General features: G+C 46.0%; 1 protein-coding gene across 1 annotated transcript in view; it reads right to left on the bottom strand.

Moving 5' to 3' along the window:
* ARHGEF4 (Rho guanine nucleotide exchange factor 4) overlaps positions 1-19,171 on the bottom strand; it is a 328,085-nt gene that overhangs the window by 5,373 nt on the left and 303,541 nt on the right. The window contains 9 exon segments of the mRNA XM_048865082.2: positions 1-98; positions 3,266-3,343; positions 4,150-4,393; positions 6,098-6,229; positions 8,276-8,405; positions 10,303-10,535; positions 11,318-11,497; positions 12,644-12,838; positions 16,239-16,418. Of these exon segments, the coding sequence (XP_048721039.2) occupies positions 1-98; positions 3,266-3,343; positions 4,150-4,393; positions 6,098-6,229; positions 8,276-8,405; positions 10,303-10,535; positions 11,318-11,497; positions 12,644-12,838; positions 16,239-16,418 (1,470 nt within the window).

Genomic DNA, 19,171 nt, shown 5'->3' with positions numbered 1-19,171 from the left:
GGGCTCTGCCAGCATGAAGACTTGCTGCTGGGGGAGATTGGCAGGCAGGGTAGGGTGCTTCTGGCGCATCAGAAAGTCATAGTAGGGCCTGGTGACAGCTGTTAAGACAATGAGACAGGGAAGAGCAAACGTTAGACTGATACAGTCCCGTGGCTGATTCCCACACAGTCATTCTCAAAGCGGAGGCAGAGTTAGCCATAATAAGTAATAGCCAGTTACAGATGACTCTGTTTTGAGTTATCTAACCTCAAAGGCAGTTCCGGGATTAAGCCAATAGTCTGGGAGTGCCCCAAATGTTGATTGGAATTCAGAGCTGCTCACATGCCCTCAGACTGTTGCCTGCAGCCACGCTCAGCAATGCGAGGACAAAGCCTGACACTTAAGGGATGTCTGCACTGCAAAGGAAAACCCTCAGCAAGCTGTACCAGCCGACTTGGGCTCTCAGGGCTGTTTCATTTGCAGTGTAGACTTCCAAGATACAACCCGAGCTCTGGGACCCTCCCACCTCGCAGGTTCCTAGAACCCGGGCTCCAGCCCGAGCCTGGAAGTCTACACTGCAATGAAACAGCCCCAAAGCCCAAGCCCGAGTCAACTGGTACGGGCCTGCCACGAATTTTTCTTTGCAGTGTAGACATGCCATGACAGTGCTCTACTGCTGACAAACTTAAACAGAACCCAATTCTGAATGCTTGGGAGACTGGTTAACTGACCCGTACCTGTGCACGTTAGCCAGGGCTGTGTGGCAGGTTGTAAATATGCAAGTATTTGTAAATGTTTAAATGTTGCAAAGTCTTAGTGAACAGTGGGCCCAGTCCACAGCATTTAGATATAGATCTGGATTTGGAAGCCCTGAGGGTTCAGTAGTGTTTGGAGTTAGGGGCTTGTCTAGACCACAAACACTATAATGGCACAGCTACGGCACTGCAGCCATAGTGTCACAGTATAACAATGGAAGCGGTTTTTCCATCACTGTAGTTAATCCAAGAGGCAGTAGCTAGGTTGACAAAAGAATTCCTCCTCAACCTAGTGCTGTCTACAATGGGGCTCAGATCAGCTTAACTCCTTCTTTCGGGTGAATTTTACACATCGCTAGGTTGACCTAAGTTTTCGGTGTAGATCGGGCCTTGGTTCGCTGCACTAGAGAGAGACTGGGCAGCCTATGCCAACTGGATCCGGCTCCTGTTTCCAAACTCCCATGATACTTGGCAATATCCGGCTCCAAGTCTAGGTTACAGCCAAACTGTCCTTCTCGGATTTTTGCAGGGTTGTGCAATAAACTGCCAGCTTGTGTTTAATTCCCCTCCCAGTACCCAGGGTTAAACAGTCGCCTTTGGAGGAACCATAGAAAGGTAAGAGACTGAATTCCTTGGCAAGCTACAGTAGAGGGAGTGCAGCCACAAAGTCTGGTTTCTCAGGGCGGTTATGTGAATCTTCGCCTGGAGGTAGCATCCATGATGAAGGACAGGACAGGCATAAGGAGGGGAAACTTCCCTGCAACTCATAGAGCTCATTCTCCCTTCGGCTACTGCTAAACCTCCCTTGTTAGGCTGCTGCTTTCTGTCCTTGGCACCTACAGACACTACTGAAGAACACATCATCTGCATCTAGCCTATCCCCATGTACAGCAAAGGGCGGGTATTTAATTAACTGTTCTATTGTGATAGCACCAATACTGTGCCAAATACCACACAAACATACAGAGAGAATGTCCCTGCCCCAAAGACCTCAACCTAGACATCCCTTTTCACTTCACAGGAGTTCCCCTAAAACTCCTCGTCATTATTCCTGCAAGCTGCCCCATTCAAATTGCTTGGAGACCTGGCTTCTAGGGCTGAGAGGGGGATTCCAGTCTCCAGCCAGATGCCATCCAACAGTCTCATAAGCAGAAGCTGCCAATTGTATTTAGCTACCTTGAACTACACTACGGGTTTTGGAAAATGAACCAATGATTAGACACACAGAATGACCCTTGTAGCCAGGAAATATTGGGTTGCTGAATCTCACTGGCCTAGCTAAGGCTGCCAAGTCTTCAACCTGGTGAGAGCTGCTGGGGACTGTCCTGCAATTTCCCACCACTCTGAGCCTACCAGCTGGCCTGTCCGAGAGCATCGTTATTGTCACTTGATTGACACTAATCACATGCAGTAAAATCAGCTTGTTCAGGGAAAATTTCCATATAATGGGAAGCAATAGAAAAATACAGTGCTGAGTAATTTCCACAGCTTGGGGATAGTTCAATTAATTTCACCAGGATCCTATTTCCTTGTCATGACTCTTTCTCTGTATTTTCTTTCTCATCAGTCAGTGATGAAGGGCCTGATCCAGCAAAAATATTACATGCCCATAACACTGCATTTCCTAGTTCACCTAGGAGACAATAGCTCTCAATGTGGTAGTAGGCAGTTAGTGAGGTGTTAGTCACCTCCATCTTTAGCGTTCCTGTTCAACCCCAGTGGAACAAGACCAACCAGTGGAAATCCTTAGGCACTTCCCTCTTAACAGTATGAGTAGGGAGCTGGATCAAAGTTTGTGACAAGTCACGTCTCCCATCCAGCTAAGAGGGGTTATTGACTGGATGGCACTAGGGTCTGATTTATTTTCAAGGTCTACAGTCAATGTGAGATTCCTTAGCATTGTGTTTAGCTATGGACTCCTACTGGAATCAGAATTAACACTGTGTTCTTTATTTAATACTGAAATTCTACCTTAACCCGTGGAATAACTAACTGTAAATATTGTTATAAACAAAAATACCGTCACTGGGAAGTTACGCTGAAACATTGCTCAGCTGTTTATTGACAAGCTCAGATTGCTTAATAGGGAGGCATGTTTATCGGTGAATCTGGATTTTTATTTAAACGTGACTTCACTAAAATATTTGTTTTCCGAACTGTATGTGCTGATCCGATTTACAGCTTGTATTTTTTACTCTTCATTTTGATCAAGTTTGTTCCTAGGCTCCATAAACCCAGAGTGACAGAAAATTAGAATGGCTATTGCTAAAACAGGGGCAATTGCTTCTCATTCATTTCCCTGCCCAGTTTTTTTCTCCACCATACCAAGTGACCCCTGTGCCACTGGAATAAAGATCTGAAAACCTACCCCCCCACACAGTGGTAGGAGAAGAGTAACACTTACCAAGCTCCCAAAGATGAACGAGCTGGGGGAGGGGGCAATTAATGCATTGATCAGGCCAAGCTTATTTGAAGTCAGTACTTTTAGAGGTACTCATGTGCTTAGGAGAAAAAGAAAGGGCCACACTCACCCTTAGGCTTTCCGGTGTGGTGCTGTTTGTTGGCATTCAGCATCGCCTGCTTCTTCTGCACCTCTGTGATTGAAAAACCTTAAAGACAAAACCAAACCTCTTAGCAGCTGTACCGCTTAGGGCTCCACCTAGTTCCTCCAACAAACAGCAGGGCTCACGCACAGATCAGAAGAGGGAAGTGTGAGGATGAACACATCACTATGGATTTGATTGTGCTCTTCAGGCACAGCTCCATATTGGGGTCTACATTGCCGCAGGAGCCCCGGGACACATTCTGGGTAGAATTCAGCCAGAATTGGCCCCGGCGCTGCGGGAGAGTGTATGCTGCACAGGGTGCTCTGCCAATTTTTTGCAAGACGCAACGTGTGCCTCACTTTGTGGCAGCTACGCCCCCACTCAGTTCTCCCTGCCTCCTTGGTTAGCATGGTCAGTGGCAGCTTACCATATGGCCTGCACTCTTGGCACACTGGGCTGGCCCTGCTTGTGTGGCCCTAGTCACATTAGACCAAGTATAAAAATGGTGAGCTGAATTTGCCCCCTAGAGAACATGTGGTCATGTATAGAATCCTGGATTGATCTTGTGCTGGGTTATTGACGAGTCTGTCTCCAACCCTGCCAATAGGAAGAATAATTGAAAACTAGCATACCTTTTTATTTAATGGTTCAAGCAGGCTAAGCAAAAGATTTTAGCAGCTCCCTAAGACCTCATTTCACGGCTTGCTCTCTGCTCTATTCTTTGTGTGATGAGCAGAGGGGAAAAGAAACATCATGCAAAATATATACATCTGCAGCCCAGCCATGGGCCAGAGGGGCATGTATTGCATTTTCACATATTTGTGTTCAGTGTGATGGAGGGCCCTGCTAGACAGACAGCCTTTCCATACCAGTTTCCTGGTCAAGCTGAACCTGTTTCCTTTCATTCTCGAATGCCTTGAGCCAGCGCTGTTTCTGTTCAGGCTTTTTCGCACAGAATAAGTGGACTTCTTCAGGGTCCCTGCAGAGCAGCTTGAATGCATTTTTAACACTGATATTGAAGTCCTTATCCTTCCCATCCTCCACGTCCACTATTTCCATGTCATCCATGTTGATCCGACTCTTATAATAGAGGATGTCCCGGCGCAGGAGATCCTGGAAGAGATTATTTTCATTGCAACTATATCCAATTTCCACGCACACACTTCCTTTCTCTTCCTAGCCACAACAGACGACCCATTACCTTGCTGATGAGCACTACTGCCTTATGGGAAAAAGCAATGACACCTAGGCCTCTTCGCCCTGACTGTGGCTTTTTGGAACTCGCTTTCTGATGCTGGCTGCAGTCTTATAACAAGCAGGTGGGGCCCAGGAATGGTTTCTGTAGCTGATGGAGCATGTGTCTGGGCAGGACTATACTTACAGCAGTGTGATAATATGTACTGCACTACTGTCAACTGCACTAGAGTGCTTCTGTAATTCACTGTCACTTTCCCACAATGTCTGAAAGGCAAGCTCAGATTCCTGTCACTGCCCTGACACGGTGACTCTGGTTACTTACGAAGCCAGACAACTAGTCGACGTTGTTCCTCCAGATTTCAGACAGTGTAATGGAGCAGGATTTGGCCCCCACAATCTATCTCAAGAAGCCACACAATGCAGGATTGGATTTTCCTGCTAACGTCAGTGGTGAAAAATACAGCCAGCTCTAGTGTCCGAGGCAAGGCCCTCATTTAAGGACAGTTTAAGCCACTTGGAGTAAGGAATCGTGGGTAAAGTGAAGGGGGTCATGTGCTCAGTGAAAAGCTTTGGTGTCGTCACTTGACGTGCTGTAGAAAGTTCCTCCGCACTAGGCCACAACCACAGCTGAGTCTTTGCACTTACATGTGTAGCTGTGACCAGCCAGCATTCCCAATGAAAACAAGCCAAGTGATGCTTGGCCTACTGATGTGGGGGCCTGGCTTTCAGTAGTGCTGAGCTCTTTGACATCACCTGGAGCTGGGAGAGCTCAGCAACGCTGAAAATCAGGCCTGTGAATTAGCTCCAACTCCGAAAGAGCTTTCAATAAAGAACAACATATGGGGAGGGCACATTGTGCTTCTCCTGAACAAAATACAAAACTGATCTTTCAATACAGCCCATCCAGGGGAAAGTGCCAAAAGGCAGGACCCCAAGTGAAATGTCTTGTTCCATCCTCACTTAGAGCCTGAGCCAAAGCCAATGGAAGACTCTAATTGACTTCAGTGGGCGTTGGCTCTGGCCCCTAAAGGGAAGACAGACAGTTTTAAGTCCTGTGATCCCTCCTGTTATTTAAATAGGCCATCTCCTTGGGTTAGTAACACACCACACTTTCCCTCTGAGAGCAGCATATCCAAACTAATTGAGCTGGAAGTTAGATACACAGCCACAGCCATATTTGTCTTCTGAGTACCATTTCAGTAATCTGGCCCTAAATTCCTGCTGATGACAACCGTGTTAGAGGAGAGCGAAAATAATGATGGCAATGTTGACGCATTTGATTTTAAGCCTCATACTGATCCTACAAAAGCCAATGCCCAGCTGTCCTCTCTCACTGCAAGAGACCTGCCTGCCAAGAGCCTGCTACTTCCATTTATCATCTGCAATCAAGTGCACAGTAGACCAGCATGGTAGGAAAAAATTGCTGTGTATGCACATAAACCACCCCAGCCCCCTGACTGATAGACCAACATGTCTAGCTTGAGCCTACCAACCTACGTACTGACTTTCTTTAAAAATATTCTGGGGAGGGGAAAGTAAAAAGTAAAACTGAACTGAGCTGGGATTTGACTTCAGTGGACATATCAATCAACAGAGGTAGAGACAGGCTCCTCAAGTTACCTTCTTACAGCAGACCAGCTGGTGATCAAAGAGAAAGAACATTCTCTGTTGGCTCTTCGCTTGAGGCTGGGAGATTCTGGTTAATTCCCCAGAATAGATGAGTTCTGAGCTTCTGACTAGGACGTCTTCACCCTGGTGGCGGCAGCAGCACCACAAAGAGCATGTCAGTTTGTACCAAGAATCACAAGAATTCAAGCTGACTTGAGCGCCTGGGCTTGACTGGTTAAATAGTGTGGTCCTGACCTACCGTCCTGGATCTGAGGTGAAAGTTCATAAGATGTCACAATGACCTAGAACAACAAATGTTGATGGGAAAAGGTGCAAAGGGGAGACAGACTGAATCACTCCAAACAAAAAGGCCTCTGGATATAACTCAAGAAGTGTGTTAAGATTATGCTTGGTAAACAAGAGAAATGTGCAACCAAAAATCAGTGAACCAAAATTGGTGCGTCCTGGATGCAGGCCTTCTCTGTGAATGTGGATGGAGTGAAAAAGGCGAGAGGGCTGTTGTATGAACTTAGATGGAATAAATGGGCCAAAGGTGTAAACATAACCCAGTCACTGTCCAACACTCAACAGCATTAAACAAGGTTCAGGGTTTGGTATGCAGAGACCTCTGCCTGCGTAGTACTATGGCAAACACACCATTAAAAATCCTTAGGCTTTCATTAAAGACATAGAGAAGAAGGAAAAACAGTTAAAGCGGTTGAAATATAAAGCATTAAGTAAGGCTTTCATTTTAACAAGATTTCTTGTTCTCTTTCCCTTTAGCTGGAGAGAGTTTTTAGAAGGAAAAGCCCCATTGTCTGACATCTCTTAGATAGCATCAAGGATGGTCATAACTGTCCTTTTGGGGAAGAGAGAAGAAGTTAGTGGAGATGAGCTGGAGCTTCTGCTGCTGCTGTTAAAGTCCAATCCTGTTTCATCTCAGGTGGTGTTTGGGATTCAGATGGAGCTGGCAGTGGTGGTGACATCCCCTCGGTCACTCTCCCTGGCCTGTCAGGGCATCTCCAGGATCAGGATGATGAAGGCTCAGGGTCCCAGGAGATGGTGGGGAGTAGCAGCCATGATGGTAAAACTTGCTCCAGTAGCCAATTTCCCCGCAACATCTTTTTCTTTAGGGACCTCTGAAAGGGAGTTATGGGTGGATAGTACATCCCCTCATTATTTTGTCCACCAGTTAGGCCTAGTTTCTGACACACCAATTTTGGTTCACTGATTTCTGGTTGCACACTTCTCTAAACACACTCCTTGAGTTATATCAGGAGGCCTTTTTATTTGGACTGATTCAGTCTGTTTTCCTGTTACACCTTTTCCCATCAATATTTGTTGTTCTAGGTTATTGTGACATTTTATGAACGTAAACACACTATTTTACAATTGAGCTCTCAATTAGGGTAAATCTGTAGGCCCAGTTACCACAGCATGATCTCATTCCACCACAACACTGGAGCACAATCCCTGACTCCCATCAGGGTGAGGGATGCTGTCCCTCTCACATCCATTCAGCACCAATTTGGCTGGGCATATGCAGAAAAGGAAATTTTGTTATGAATTCAGCCCCATTTGCCAGATCTGCATCAGCTGCTCACAGTAGATATTCTGAGCCAAATCCTCTGCCCTCAGAGGAGCTACGTTAGTTTACACCAGCTGATGGGGGGGGGGGGAAAGGATAACTTAATCAAAATACATTTGTTCAGCTCTAGAAAACAGGCAGTTTTGTTTATCTTAAAAATAAATAAATAAATAAAGCTGGTTTTAAAAAGAGTTTTTCTGAGCATGTACAAATACTATAGGAAAATTCAGATGCCATTTTATCTGTCAGGGCCTGGTAACCCTCTCATAGATATCATTTAGAATACTAGATGCCAAGTCTGCCTGCCTCAGTAATGCTTGAAAATTGTTCAAACAGTAAATGATTTATTGGAATTTCAGTAAGCAGCTGTGCCAATTTCCTTCTGCAAAGAGCAAGGACGGATGGTAAACAGCACCCAGAGAGCTGTACAAAGCTGTAGAAGGGTATCAGGCTAGCTCAGGTCTTTCAGAGTTCCTCCATCCCTATCAGGAGAAGGTGAATCAACAAGCATGAGTGTGACAGAATGTGATTGGGCTAGTGAGCCATATAAAATAATCACTTGGGGGCCCCATTCACTTTGTGGGGCACTTGAGTCCCCTCACCTCCCAGTCCTCTATGGAACTCTGCCACTGGGCAATTTTGTCTATGTTCTCCAGCCTCCTCTTTCTCTCATTGATCAGTCGAGCAACGTTCTTCATGGCATTTAAGGCAGCTTCAACATCTTTAAAATCCCTAGGGTGAAACAGATTTCGTTAGGCATGCCTACATGAGCAGACGGGAATCCAAAAGTGCTGCAACTCTAGAGTCTAGCGAACTGGAGCACAGAGCTGGAAATCTGGGTTCCATTTCTGGTTCTGCCACTCACTTGTGTTGTATTTCTAAAGCATTTGGAGAATGTCACACAAAGAGCCCTGTGGCCCACGTTTTCAGAAGAACTCATCTCCCATTTAGGCATGAAAATAGGTCAGATTTTGAAAGGAGCTGAGTTCTTTGGAAAGCCAGGCCCGAATGGTGAGCGCCGAGTATCTGAAAATCTGACCCAGCAGGTGCAAACTATTCTTTAAGTGAAATTGTTAAAGTCACAATGTTTTCATGCCATTAAATTTGAAAGTTTTAATTGTCAGGCATGGGGCAAGACCATTTAGAAATGCTTGGGTCCCTTTCAAACAGGAGGCATTATCTATTTGTGGTAGGACAGAATTTCCCCCAGCCAACCCACACACCATCTGCTACCCCCATCTCACTCACTTCCTCTGGGACTTAGTGTTCAAACTAGCCCTGGAAGAAGAGGGCTGGAGTGTCTTGCCTCACACACCATTTCTAAAATCTCAGAGCACCCACTCCGCCATGTACTCCCTTCCAGATATACTTAGTTTCACTACACAGTGTTTAAAAATTTAATAAGACACACACATAAAGTAATTCTGAGAAACAGCAGTGTGGTCATTAGGTACTTGAAAGTCCAGCTCAATTCACAGTGTGTCACTATGATCACTTTCCTCCAATACAGATTGTCAGGTTTATTTGTGTAACTCTAGTTATACCAGGTGCATTATTTAGGGACACATTTTATTAGGCACAAATATGTTCCTCTTACTGTGATTCCTTAAAAAAACAGTTGATCGATGGTTGCACTATGAGAATTTGAATAGATTCTGTCAAAACTGTAAAGAGATTCTGTTTAAAAACACAGGCCCCAAGTTTGCCGTGCCTTAAAATTGTTATGATGCCCTAGGGAAAGTTCTTTAGAGCCAAAGGGCCACATCCTTAGCAATTTGCATAGCCCCACTGAAGACATTTTAAGTGCAGTGATTCCCACCAACTGAGGATCTGGTCCTAAACAGGTAGCTGGGTATTTTTTAAGCTTATTACCCTGACTCCATAAAATCAAAAACATGGAACAAACGTGCCCATGCAGTGTGTCCCAGGAACGGGTTTCAAAGCTGGGGGCTGACTATGTGAGGGCGCTGAAGCAGCCCAGACCTAATATATGAACTGTGCATGCCCCCTGATGCTATGGAGAAGATCTCCATAACGGTACACAGTTCCTGCAGGCAGGGAGGGCAGGCTAGATACCTGAAGGTGAGTGTCTGTGCTCACTATGAATCCACTGGGCCATAGGACAGCAGCAGGCCAAGTCCACTACTCTCCTCATACCCTGTAGTATCAGCCACAGCCCAGCTGTTCAGACAGCCTGGCTAATTCTGGCCAAAGAACCCATCCTTTCAGACATGATACCTCTAACTCAGTCTTTGTTCAGATTCCCATAAAAACAGCCTCTGTTTTGGTAGGACCTACAGCATTTTGTGCTGTGCTCCTGCACAGCCAGCAAAGGAAGCAAAAATTGACCATTGAGGCCTATTGGCTGTGCTAATATCACTCTTGGGGCTCAAATAAGGAAGTGAACGCGATACTGAACAAACAGTAGGGTGGTACCTACTACACAGGTAGAGAAAGCTCAGTGTTTGCCTAATAGAAAAGGATCTATCTGGTAAGAGGGCACGCTAAACAACTGTGAATATGACATACAGCTACCACGAGTATCCTTTTTCTGTAACTCTGAGACAACTGTTCTCAAATTGCCCATTCCCATGTGCATCTAAGCCGTTCCCCAACATGTTGCACCTACCTGTGCTGGGGGTTGGTATATTTGAGCAGTTCAGCCAGCTGCAGTGGATACTTGCAGATTTTCTGCACTGGGGTCAGCAGAAACCCATCCAGAGAGATGTCGATCATCTTCTGAAGCAGGCGGCACGCTTCAAAGAAGTAGACATACTTGTTGACTTTGGTGAGTCGGGACAGCTCCATGCAGGCGTTGGGGTGGTTGTTGCAGTACTCGGAGTAAATCTGGAACTCTGTTTGCTGTGATGGGAATGAAAAGGCAACCCCGAGTAGTCATCCCTCTCATATCAGAGTCTGGGCCTGAAAATGCTGCACAGTGCAGATCTCAGCCACTGCAGGCCCCTCTGCCCAAAACAACTACAGTACCTACACTGCGTCACAATAAAGGGACTCCACCCACCTATCCTGGTAGGCAACCACTAGTCTCTTCCACACCTCACCCTGGCCTTGGCAGTGGTGCCTTTTGGTAGTGGGTACTGCCAGGTGCGCTGATATACTTCTCTCCCTGGTGGGCCTATACGCTCAATGATGGATTTACAAGTGCCCCTCAGGCCACTTCCATTATGCCAACCCGCAGTCTCCTCTTAGGGAGAAGAGGCCCATCTGATACATGTCCTATATGTTTGCCTGGCCGAGGCCAATTAAAAATTATGGTAATTGCTACTTATCAGACAGGCTAGGATGCGTCCAACATCCCATGTACCCCACAGGCCACTCTATCCCCTACCCAGATGGATGTTTCTGATGAAATGATCAGCAGTGAAACACTTAAAATATTGGCCTGCAAATGGCAACATTAGGCTATCACCCCCAATGGAGAGGTATTGCACTCAGCAAGGCAGCTTTTTAGTGAGTCACATTGGGAAGGTCTTCTTGGCAACCAGAAGGGCTATAAATTTAATTCTAAAAAACCTAAAGCTTAAAAATTCCATCAGAGAAATATCAGACTTCTCTTCTGGTCCACCCCAGCTAACATCTGGCCCACTAGCCTTTTCCCACGTAGACACTGTAAATCAACTCACATATTCCAGGAAGCAGGAGCCGACCTCACTCAAGTGTGGATGGTCTTTGTTGAATTTCTTCTCCAGAGCTTTTACAAATTTTTTCTGGCATTTGTAAATGTCTTCAATGTTCCCAAAGATTGTCTTCAGCTGTTCTTCTGTAAACATGTCAGCCCTCTTGCGGCACTGCTTAATGTAACCCTGGAAGGAAGTCAGATTTTCAAGGGGTGTTGGGTACTTGCTCAAGGGCCTGGTCCACAGACCACTGGAGTCAATGAAAGTGGGTTTTAGAGCAAAACCCTATACTTTTCTAGTATGAGTCTGCTGTGCTTTTATTACTATTTCTGAAGGTACCATGCCTAAAAATGGCACACCTGGAAATCAAACCATAGTCAAAAACATGCCTTGGATGATACCGTAACCCATGCTCAAAGGTACGACCTGCCCTATAGAATCTTCTCCGGTAAATAACTAGCTGACTGTATGGGTACCAGATACTCTGGTTAAACCCAAAGGGCCAGATCCTCAGCTGGTATAAATCGACATAGCTCCATTGATGGATTTATGCTGTTTTACACAAGCTGAGGATCTGGGCTTGAATATGCTAGAGTCCTTAGATAAAACTGTCTCTGTTTTCCCTGTTGGGTGCTCTGATTCTCCCCAGTTGGCTTCCTTCCTCCATCCTGGAGGAGGCTGCAGATCAGTGGTGTTTTAGGTATGTATTTTGTGAAGTGTTTGGGGAGGAAAGATGCTATGTCCATGCAAAGCTGTTATCACCAATTATCACTTATTCAGTGCATCACATGGCATGTCTCTTGTGAAAGGAGATGTCAGAATATTCAGCATGTTCAGAAGTGAATGCTCTAATAGGCCGAACAGTCCCCACGGTTTGGGTCTGTGAGTATATGATTTGCACGAAGGTGAGTATTTCTGATCATGCCACCTCTCACCATTTATTAATAAAGAATATAGTGGTGCTAGTATTCTAGTCTTCTTGGCTTGGGAAATTTAGTTAATTACATTTAATCAGGACTCCTCTGCGTGTTCCAAATAAAGGAGCATTTGGGATATTCCTGGAATGAATCAGTATTCTCCATTTCCTGAACATGCACGGTGATTACACAGGGGGTAGGCAGAAGGTATATGACAGAGAGACAACTCTGCTAACTGAGGGTTCTTTTCTTAAGGGAAGAAAAGTAGTTTGCAGCTAGAGAGAAAAGAAGAGCACAAGACAGCTTAGTAGGGTGGGGGTTGGGGATCTCTCCCTTCTGAAGTGGGTTCAGTTCATGCATTTGGGTCACACCCATTTTATATGCCCCTCATTCTCTCCTTTCACAGCCTGATTACCTCACAGATGTCCTTCAGGTGTTTGATGTAGTCTCTCTCTGTGCTTATGATCTCGTTGATAACATTGGTCCTCATTTGGTCCTTGCTTGTCTGCCCCACCCCATAACGCCGGGCGGCGGTGCTGGCATCCTCCTCTTTGCCGTCCTCTGCCTTCATAGGGTAGTCTTCCATGGGTTCATCTTGGTTCACTCGGAGCTGTGTCAAACACACATGGGTTTCCATTGGATAACAGTCCCTCAATTCCCTGTTTTTACTCTCTCATCTTGCCTGCGTCACTAATTCAGCTCCTTCTACCACCAACAAGGGCATGTTGGAGGACAGCAAGGCTGTTGTGATCAGCAATTCCTCCCTGTCACGTTCCTAGAGCCCACACACTGGTTAGTCAGTGTCCTCCAGAATTAATTCTATGAAATATCCAGAACCTGGGCCCAGAGATTGGCCACGGGAGGGTGGAGGGAATTCTAGTGATAGGGATAACTAGGTTCAGTCAGTAGACCTGACCGTTTGCTCTGTAGATCTTGGAGGGGCTGAGAATACGGCAGAGCATAGCTATTCAGTACTTGGGGGATGCCTTCACATCACCCAGCCACTGCTCCCGTTAACTGAGGTGTGACATTGATGGGCTCCCTCTTGGATGGAAGGATCACAGGTGTGATGTGAGGAAATACATATAAATCAAGGGCAAGCACCTCAGTAAATGATTTACTAGTCAAGACTGAAGGTTTTTTATGGGGATGGTTTAGGGTAATAAATCACTAGATACATTCTGCTTTGATAGTTTTTGTTAAGGAGTAAATTAGGGGACACTCATTACTACAAGGTAAATAACAGTAATAAAACATTTCTTTATATAATTGAATATAGATGCCAATGGGAAAGTAATTCCGTATGAAGAGACGGCTCAAGGTTATGAGACTCATGTGCCTTTCAGAATGGCCACTAGATGGCAGCACAGCATGAATATTGGCAAAAATATCAGACATTTTCCTAGAAGACTTGCTGTACACAGTCTACTTCATCAGCTGTACTAAAACCACTGTTAGGTAATTCCAGGCAATTTTCAATTCAGTTCATACCAGTTCAGTATGCCATAGCGCATATTTAACTGGTCTCAGGTTACCCCATTTGAATATCTAATAACATTTAGAAAAGTATCAAACAAAATGCTTAGGAAAGAATAAAGAAAATTCAAGTAAGGAACATGCAACATCATTTTGCAAATGTCCATTCCACTTCAGCCATTTTAGTGCTACAGATATTGCAGTGAACACAAAGAGTCTGTTTAGATTTCTATGTAGTTAACATTTGTTAAGATAGGATTATCACAACCATACCCACACATTGCACACATCCACATTCATACGACCTATGTGTACTCAATTATAGCTAAATGTAGTCATTCCGGTCAACATTATTGACAAAAGCTGATGGATCAAAGATGTGGGACGCCGATTTGCCTTTGTTGCTAGCAGGAGAGCATGGACCAGGAAAACCAGTGCAATCTCCATGTTAGACCCACAACTAAAACTGGATTGCATAGAATCAAGGAAGTCTGAGAAGCCCAGGTTAGCTGGAATTGCTTTGATACTCCATTCCCTATAGCTCTTCCCTGAAATAGATCAGAGGTGAAGTGATAATTGGCAATGCTTGAGTTGCTGGAGCAAAGAGCCATTAATTATTCCAGTAGGAGAAGTTGGCATCCTGCCCTTTTAAAGGCCAGCACTGACAATGCCTGTCAGCAACAGATATGCTGTCTCACCATAGGGTTTTACCACGCCGGAGGGACATGGGTCCAACTTATAGGCAACAACCTGAAGCTCCTCCAATGCAACCTCAGTGTGGTGCTCAAGCAGAAAAGACTCTCCAGAAACAGTTCTGTCCCCATGGAAAGTCAGAGCTAGGTCCACATCCAAGTGATATTATTTACAAACTACAACGTTTTATCATCTGGAACAGGTCTTCTGCTAGGGACTAAGGATGCTAAGGAGGAGACAAGGAACTTCTTCTTTGCCTCCTGCACAGCCCTAGCAAAAGATTTCAAAACTTTTATGTCCCAATCAGTCAGACTCCCGACCAGGACTTTTGCTACAGGCATAAATACATAATTTGTGTCAAGTAATTTGTGTGAGGACAAATGACTGAGAATCCAGGTGTCCTGACAGATCTGAATTTGCCCATATAAATTCTCAGTTAATGTAGTCATGCTGAAGAGACTGCCCATGAGCAGTGAATGCAGAGCCGGGATTCCATACTGAGAACTGCAGCTCACACAATGGCATTTAAATTCCCTCTTACTTGGAAAAAGAAGGAAAATATGGGGCCCATGCACTGAATCTGCCTGGACTCTTGTTCTCCCCCATAAGTAAGGAGAACACGGATGTCCTGGCAAACTAGCAGTAAGGAATGAATCCCACTTCTGCACTATCTAAACCACAGACTACACTTCTGGAGCTCGCATTTTGTCCACCAAGTCTGTTACATCCAATAAATGGGGCTTGTAGGACCAGATCCTCAGCTGGGGTGTAGGTTCAGCATGGCTCCATTGATTTCAATTCAACTATGATGCTTTACACTCGCTGGGGATTTGGTTCTACCTTGAGAAATGGAGAGATCCACTGAGGCTTCAGTTCAGCACAGCATAGGGTTGCCAACTGTCTAATCACACAAACCCAAATACCCTTGTCCTGCCCCCGCCTCGCGACCCCGCTCCTGCACCGCTCCATCCTCCGTCACTCGTTCTCCCCCACCCTCACTCACTTTCAGCAGGCTGGGGCAGGGGGTTGAGATGCAGGAGGGGGTTTGGAGTGTGGGGTGGGGTGGGGTGGGGTGCTGGCTCTGGGAGGGAGCTCAGAGCTAGGGCAGGGGGCTGGGGTGTGGGAGGAAGTCTGGGCTCTGGGCTGGGGCCAAGGGGTTTGGAGTGTAGGAGGGGGCTCCGGGCTAAGCCTGGGGCAGAGGGTTGGGGTGCAGGAGGAGGTGTGGGGTGCAAGCTCTGTGAGGGAGTTTGGGTTGGGAAGGGGCTCAGAGCTGGGCCAGAGGGTTGGGGTGCGGGAGGGGGTTTGGGATGTGGTATGGGGTGCTGGCTCTGGAAGGGAGCTCAGGACTAGGGCAGTGGGTTGGGGTGTGGGATGGGGGAGGGGGTGCAGGCACTGCCCCGCAGCTCCCATTAGCCACAGTTCCCAGCCAATGGGAGCTGCGGAATCAGTGCTCGGGGCAGGGTGAGCGCATGGAGACTCCTTCCCCCGCCACCCGGGGCAGCAGGGACATGCTAGCCGCTTCTGGGAGCAGGGCGGGGCCAGGGCAGGCAGCAAGCCCACTTTAGCCGTGCTGTGCCACTGGACTTTTAGCAGCCTAAAATCCCTCAGTTTGGCTTCAGTAGCCTCCGGGAGATAGAGCCCAATTCTGGGAGACTCCTGGTGAAACCGGGAGGGTTGACAACCCTAGCACAGCATTATTAAAGGGAAGCAACAATGTACATGGCTCTGATCACCAGTGCATTCTACACCAAATCACCTCCAGCCATGGAAGTGCTTGGGGCACTCCTATCAGGAAGCTGGTGTCAATGGACTGGGGTTAAAAACAATGTTTAGGTCCTTACCCGTACAAAGCTGGCTGGAAACCAGCCTTCGCTGTCGAGGATCCTCCCCCACCACCACTCCTTGTTGGTAGCATCCATCACTTCAATGACATCGCCGGCCTTGAATCCCAGCTCTTGGTCATCCATGGTGACGTGATCCCAGAGGGCTTCTGCGTACACCACGCTGCCATCGCTGATGAGCTGGGAACAGAGCAAGTAAAGCATTGACAACCTGTTACCTCCAACAGAAGCATTTCACTCAACTAGCACAGGCCCACATGGACACTCAGAGAGCTTCCATCCAAATATTAGAGGCTACATTGTAGTTGGCTCTGTGTGGGTGCTCATGGGAGGTGGGGGAGACATTAGCCACAGTTGCAGTCTTTGCACTCTCTGAGCACCGGCCTTCCAGATCACTGCCACAAATGGCACAAGTCACCCCACTGTGAACAGGAGGAGGACAGAACCATGTCACCTTCCCTGCACACACACTCACACTGTCCAGCAGAGTGAATCTGGCTGGAGAAGACAGCATGTTGCAAGCTTTGGAAGGCTGCCATTTTTGTGTGAACTCCTGGTTTCCAGGGGTTCATGCTGCAGTGTAGCCCCTCCTTGTCCCAGTACAGGCCCAGTTTAAAGTCTCAGTCTGGTTCTTATTCTAGTGTGACTAAGAACCTTCAAATCCTTGCAGTAGCACAAGAATTTAAAGCACATTCATTTCTTACTGCAGTTCATAGGGCTGAATAATGACTATTTCAAATGGCATCTCCTTGCTGAAATGACCTGCCCTGCACCCTGTTTGTATTCAGAGTCATCTCCCCCCAATCAGATTTTATTGCTTTAGAGCCCTTCAGAAGCAGCAAAGTGACAAGAAGCCAAGTCCATTCTGGCTCATGCTTCATCAACAGAATTACTACATGCCAACTGCACAGCCAAATTGTGCCCTCTACTGCATCTGCTCCACCCCAGTTTGAGACAGTGAGAGGTGCTTGGTAACTGAGGCAGATTTTGGATCAAAGAGTTGTTATTGGTGATTATGCATTAGCCAGAAAGAACAGAGCATGCACTTTAGATCTCAGAGAACATTTGTGGCACCAGGTCATATTTGCTACAGAAGCCCTTGAGATACAAAAATGGAACCCAATGGTAGCATTTTTACAGAGCCACTTTTCAGAACAGAATGTACCCCACAGTGACCTAAGATTGTATGCTGCTTTAAGTCTTTAGGGTGGTTAAAATTAGCACTTAAGCCACTTTAAATAAGTCCTCAAAGTAACACAAATGCTTAAGCTTAGGGTCAACTGGTTATTAACATATCTCAAAAAGTGCTTACTTTGGAAAAAATGCACCCATGCACAACCCATCTCTCGAACAATCACTTGAATTTAAGGAATGATTCTACTACGGGTATTCAGTGTGTAATTTTCAAATGGTCCCAACTTTCTTACTTTCCAAACAATATTTTTTAAACTTAGTCTTGGACATACTCCTCACTGGGGATTATTTACATGCCATGGTTGAGTCATTTTTCAACGATCTGTGTGATAAAACAGAGCAGCAAGTCCTTATAATCATGGGGACAATATCCCCTCCCTGAACCCACTCATGATTAAGTAACATCAGAGGAGGTTCACTTCAAACATTCAAAGTAAAAGCTATGCTCAGGCAGAGACCAAGCCTGGAATACTTCAACCCTAAAAGATCATTTTTAAAAAATGCATGAAGAAATAAAAGCAAGGGACTACTGTACATACGGGAAATCTTTGTATCCTGAACTGTGATAGTCACTACCAAAGGAATGTCCATCTGACTTTTCCCTACAAGTCCATCCTGATTTGTTGGGTCAGAGACTTTCCCATTAACCTTAACCTCTGGAGAATAACACTTATGGGCTTTCATCAGGGCCTGGACATGACTACGAATGACGGCTTAGACATCTATGCGATTCTGAGAACCTTTGGGGGCTCCCTTGCTGAGAGGTCAAAGAAAACACTGGACTCTTCCCATTACGATTGGTTAGGGAAGTGTCATCAGACAGTCAATCCAATGTAGGGGGCGTGTGAATCCTGATTTTCTGTAACCCCATTGTGCAGTGCTAGCCTCTGGAAGTTGGGTGGCATGAACAGCCCCAAGGAGGATCGGAAAGGAGAAAACTTGTATGTACGTGTAACCCCCACACCTTCTGGGTGTGGTGTTCTGTCCCATCAAGTGGCATTGAAACCACTTAGAGAGAGATCAGTTAATGAGTCTGATCTACAGCCTTAGCTAACAGTGAGTTTGCTTTTAGCTCATGTGGTAGAGGCTCATGCACTAAGCTCCAGAGGTCCCCGGTTCAATCCCACCTGCCAATGACCAGGGTCTGTCAGCATTACATATTGTTCAATGACAAAGTTACTTATTATACCCTGTCTTCAATACTCTGTCTTCAGTCATGTTAATAACCTCTTCTGAAATATTGTCTCCGTATCCATCCACTGTGCTGTATAGCCCAACATTGGCTATGATATGCACCTGAGATTGATTACATTTTTCCAGGCACAGTTGATCACATCCTGTGTTACTGTTTTTTTGGCTTGGTACCAATACAAATAGTACATAAAGAAAAAAGGCAGGGGATCTTCTGCATGCTATAGGATGCAGAACAGGAGGTATTACAGCTGGCTGCATTTAAAAAAAAAAACCTAACTATTTTGGACAGAAAATGCTATTTTATCTAAACCAAAATGTTTTGTGGCAATGTATGGGTTTCGCCAAAATGTTGCACGGAAGGCTTCTCAGGTCCAGGGGAGGGAGGGAGAGAAAGACTCCTGGAATAGCCAATTAGTTTGGACACTCACTTAGGTGGTAGGAGACATAGGGACAAGTCCCAGCTCTGAATACGGCTGGGTGGGTACTCTAACCTGGGTCTCTCACATCCCAGGGGAGTGCCCTAACCAGTAGGCTATTTTGTGGTG

The sequence above is a fragment of the Caretta caretta genome, chromosome 9 (genome assembly GCF_965140235.1).
Source record: "Caretta caretta isolate rCarCar2 chromosome 9, rCarCar1.hap1, whole genome shotgun sequence".
In the NCBI taxonomy this organism is placed as follows: Eukaryota; Metazoa; Chordata; order Testudines; family Cheloniidae; genus Caretta; species Caretta caretta.
The sequence above is the reverse complement of the archived record's forward strand: the minus strand, read 5'-3'. Positions and strand labels throughout refer to the sequence as shown.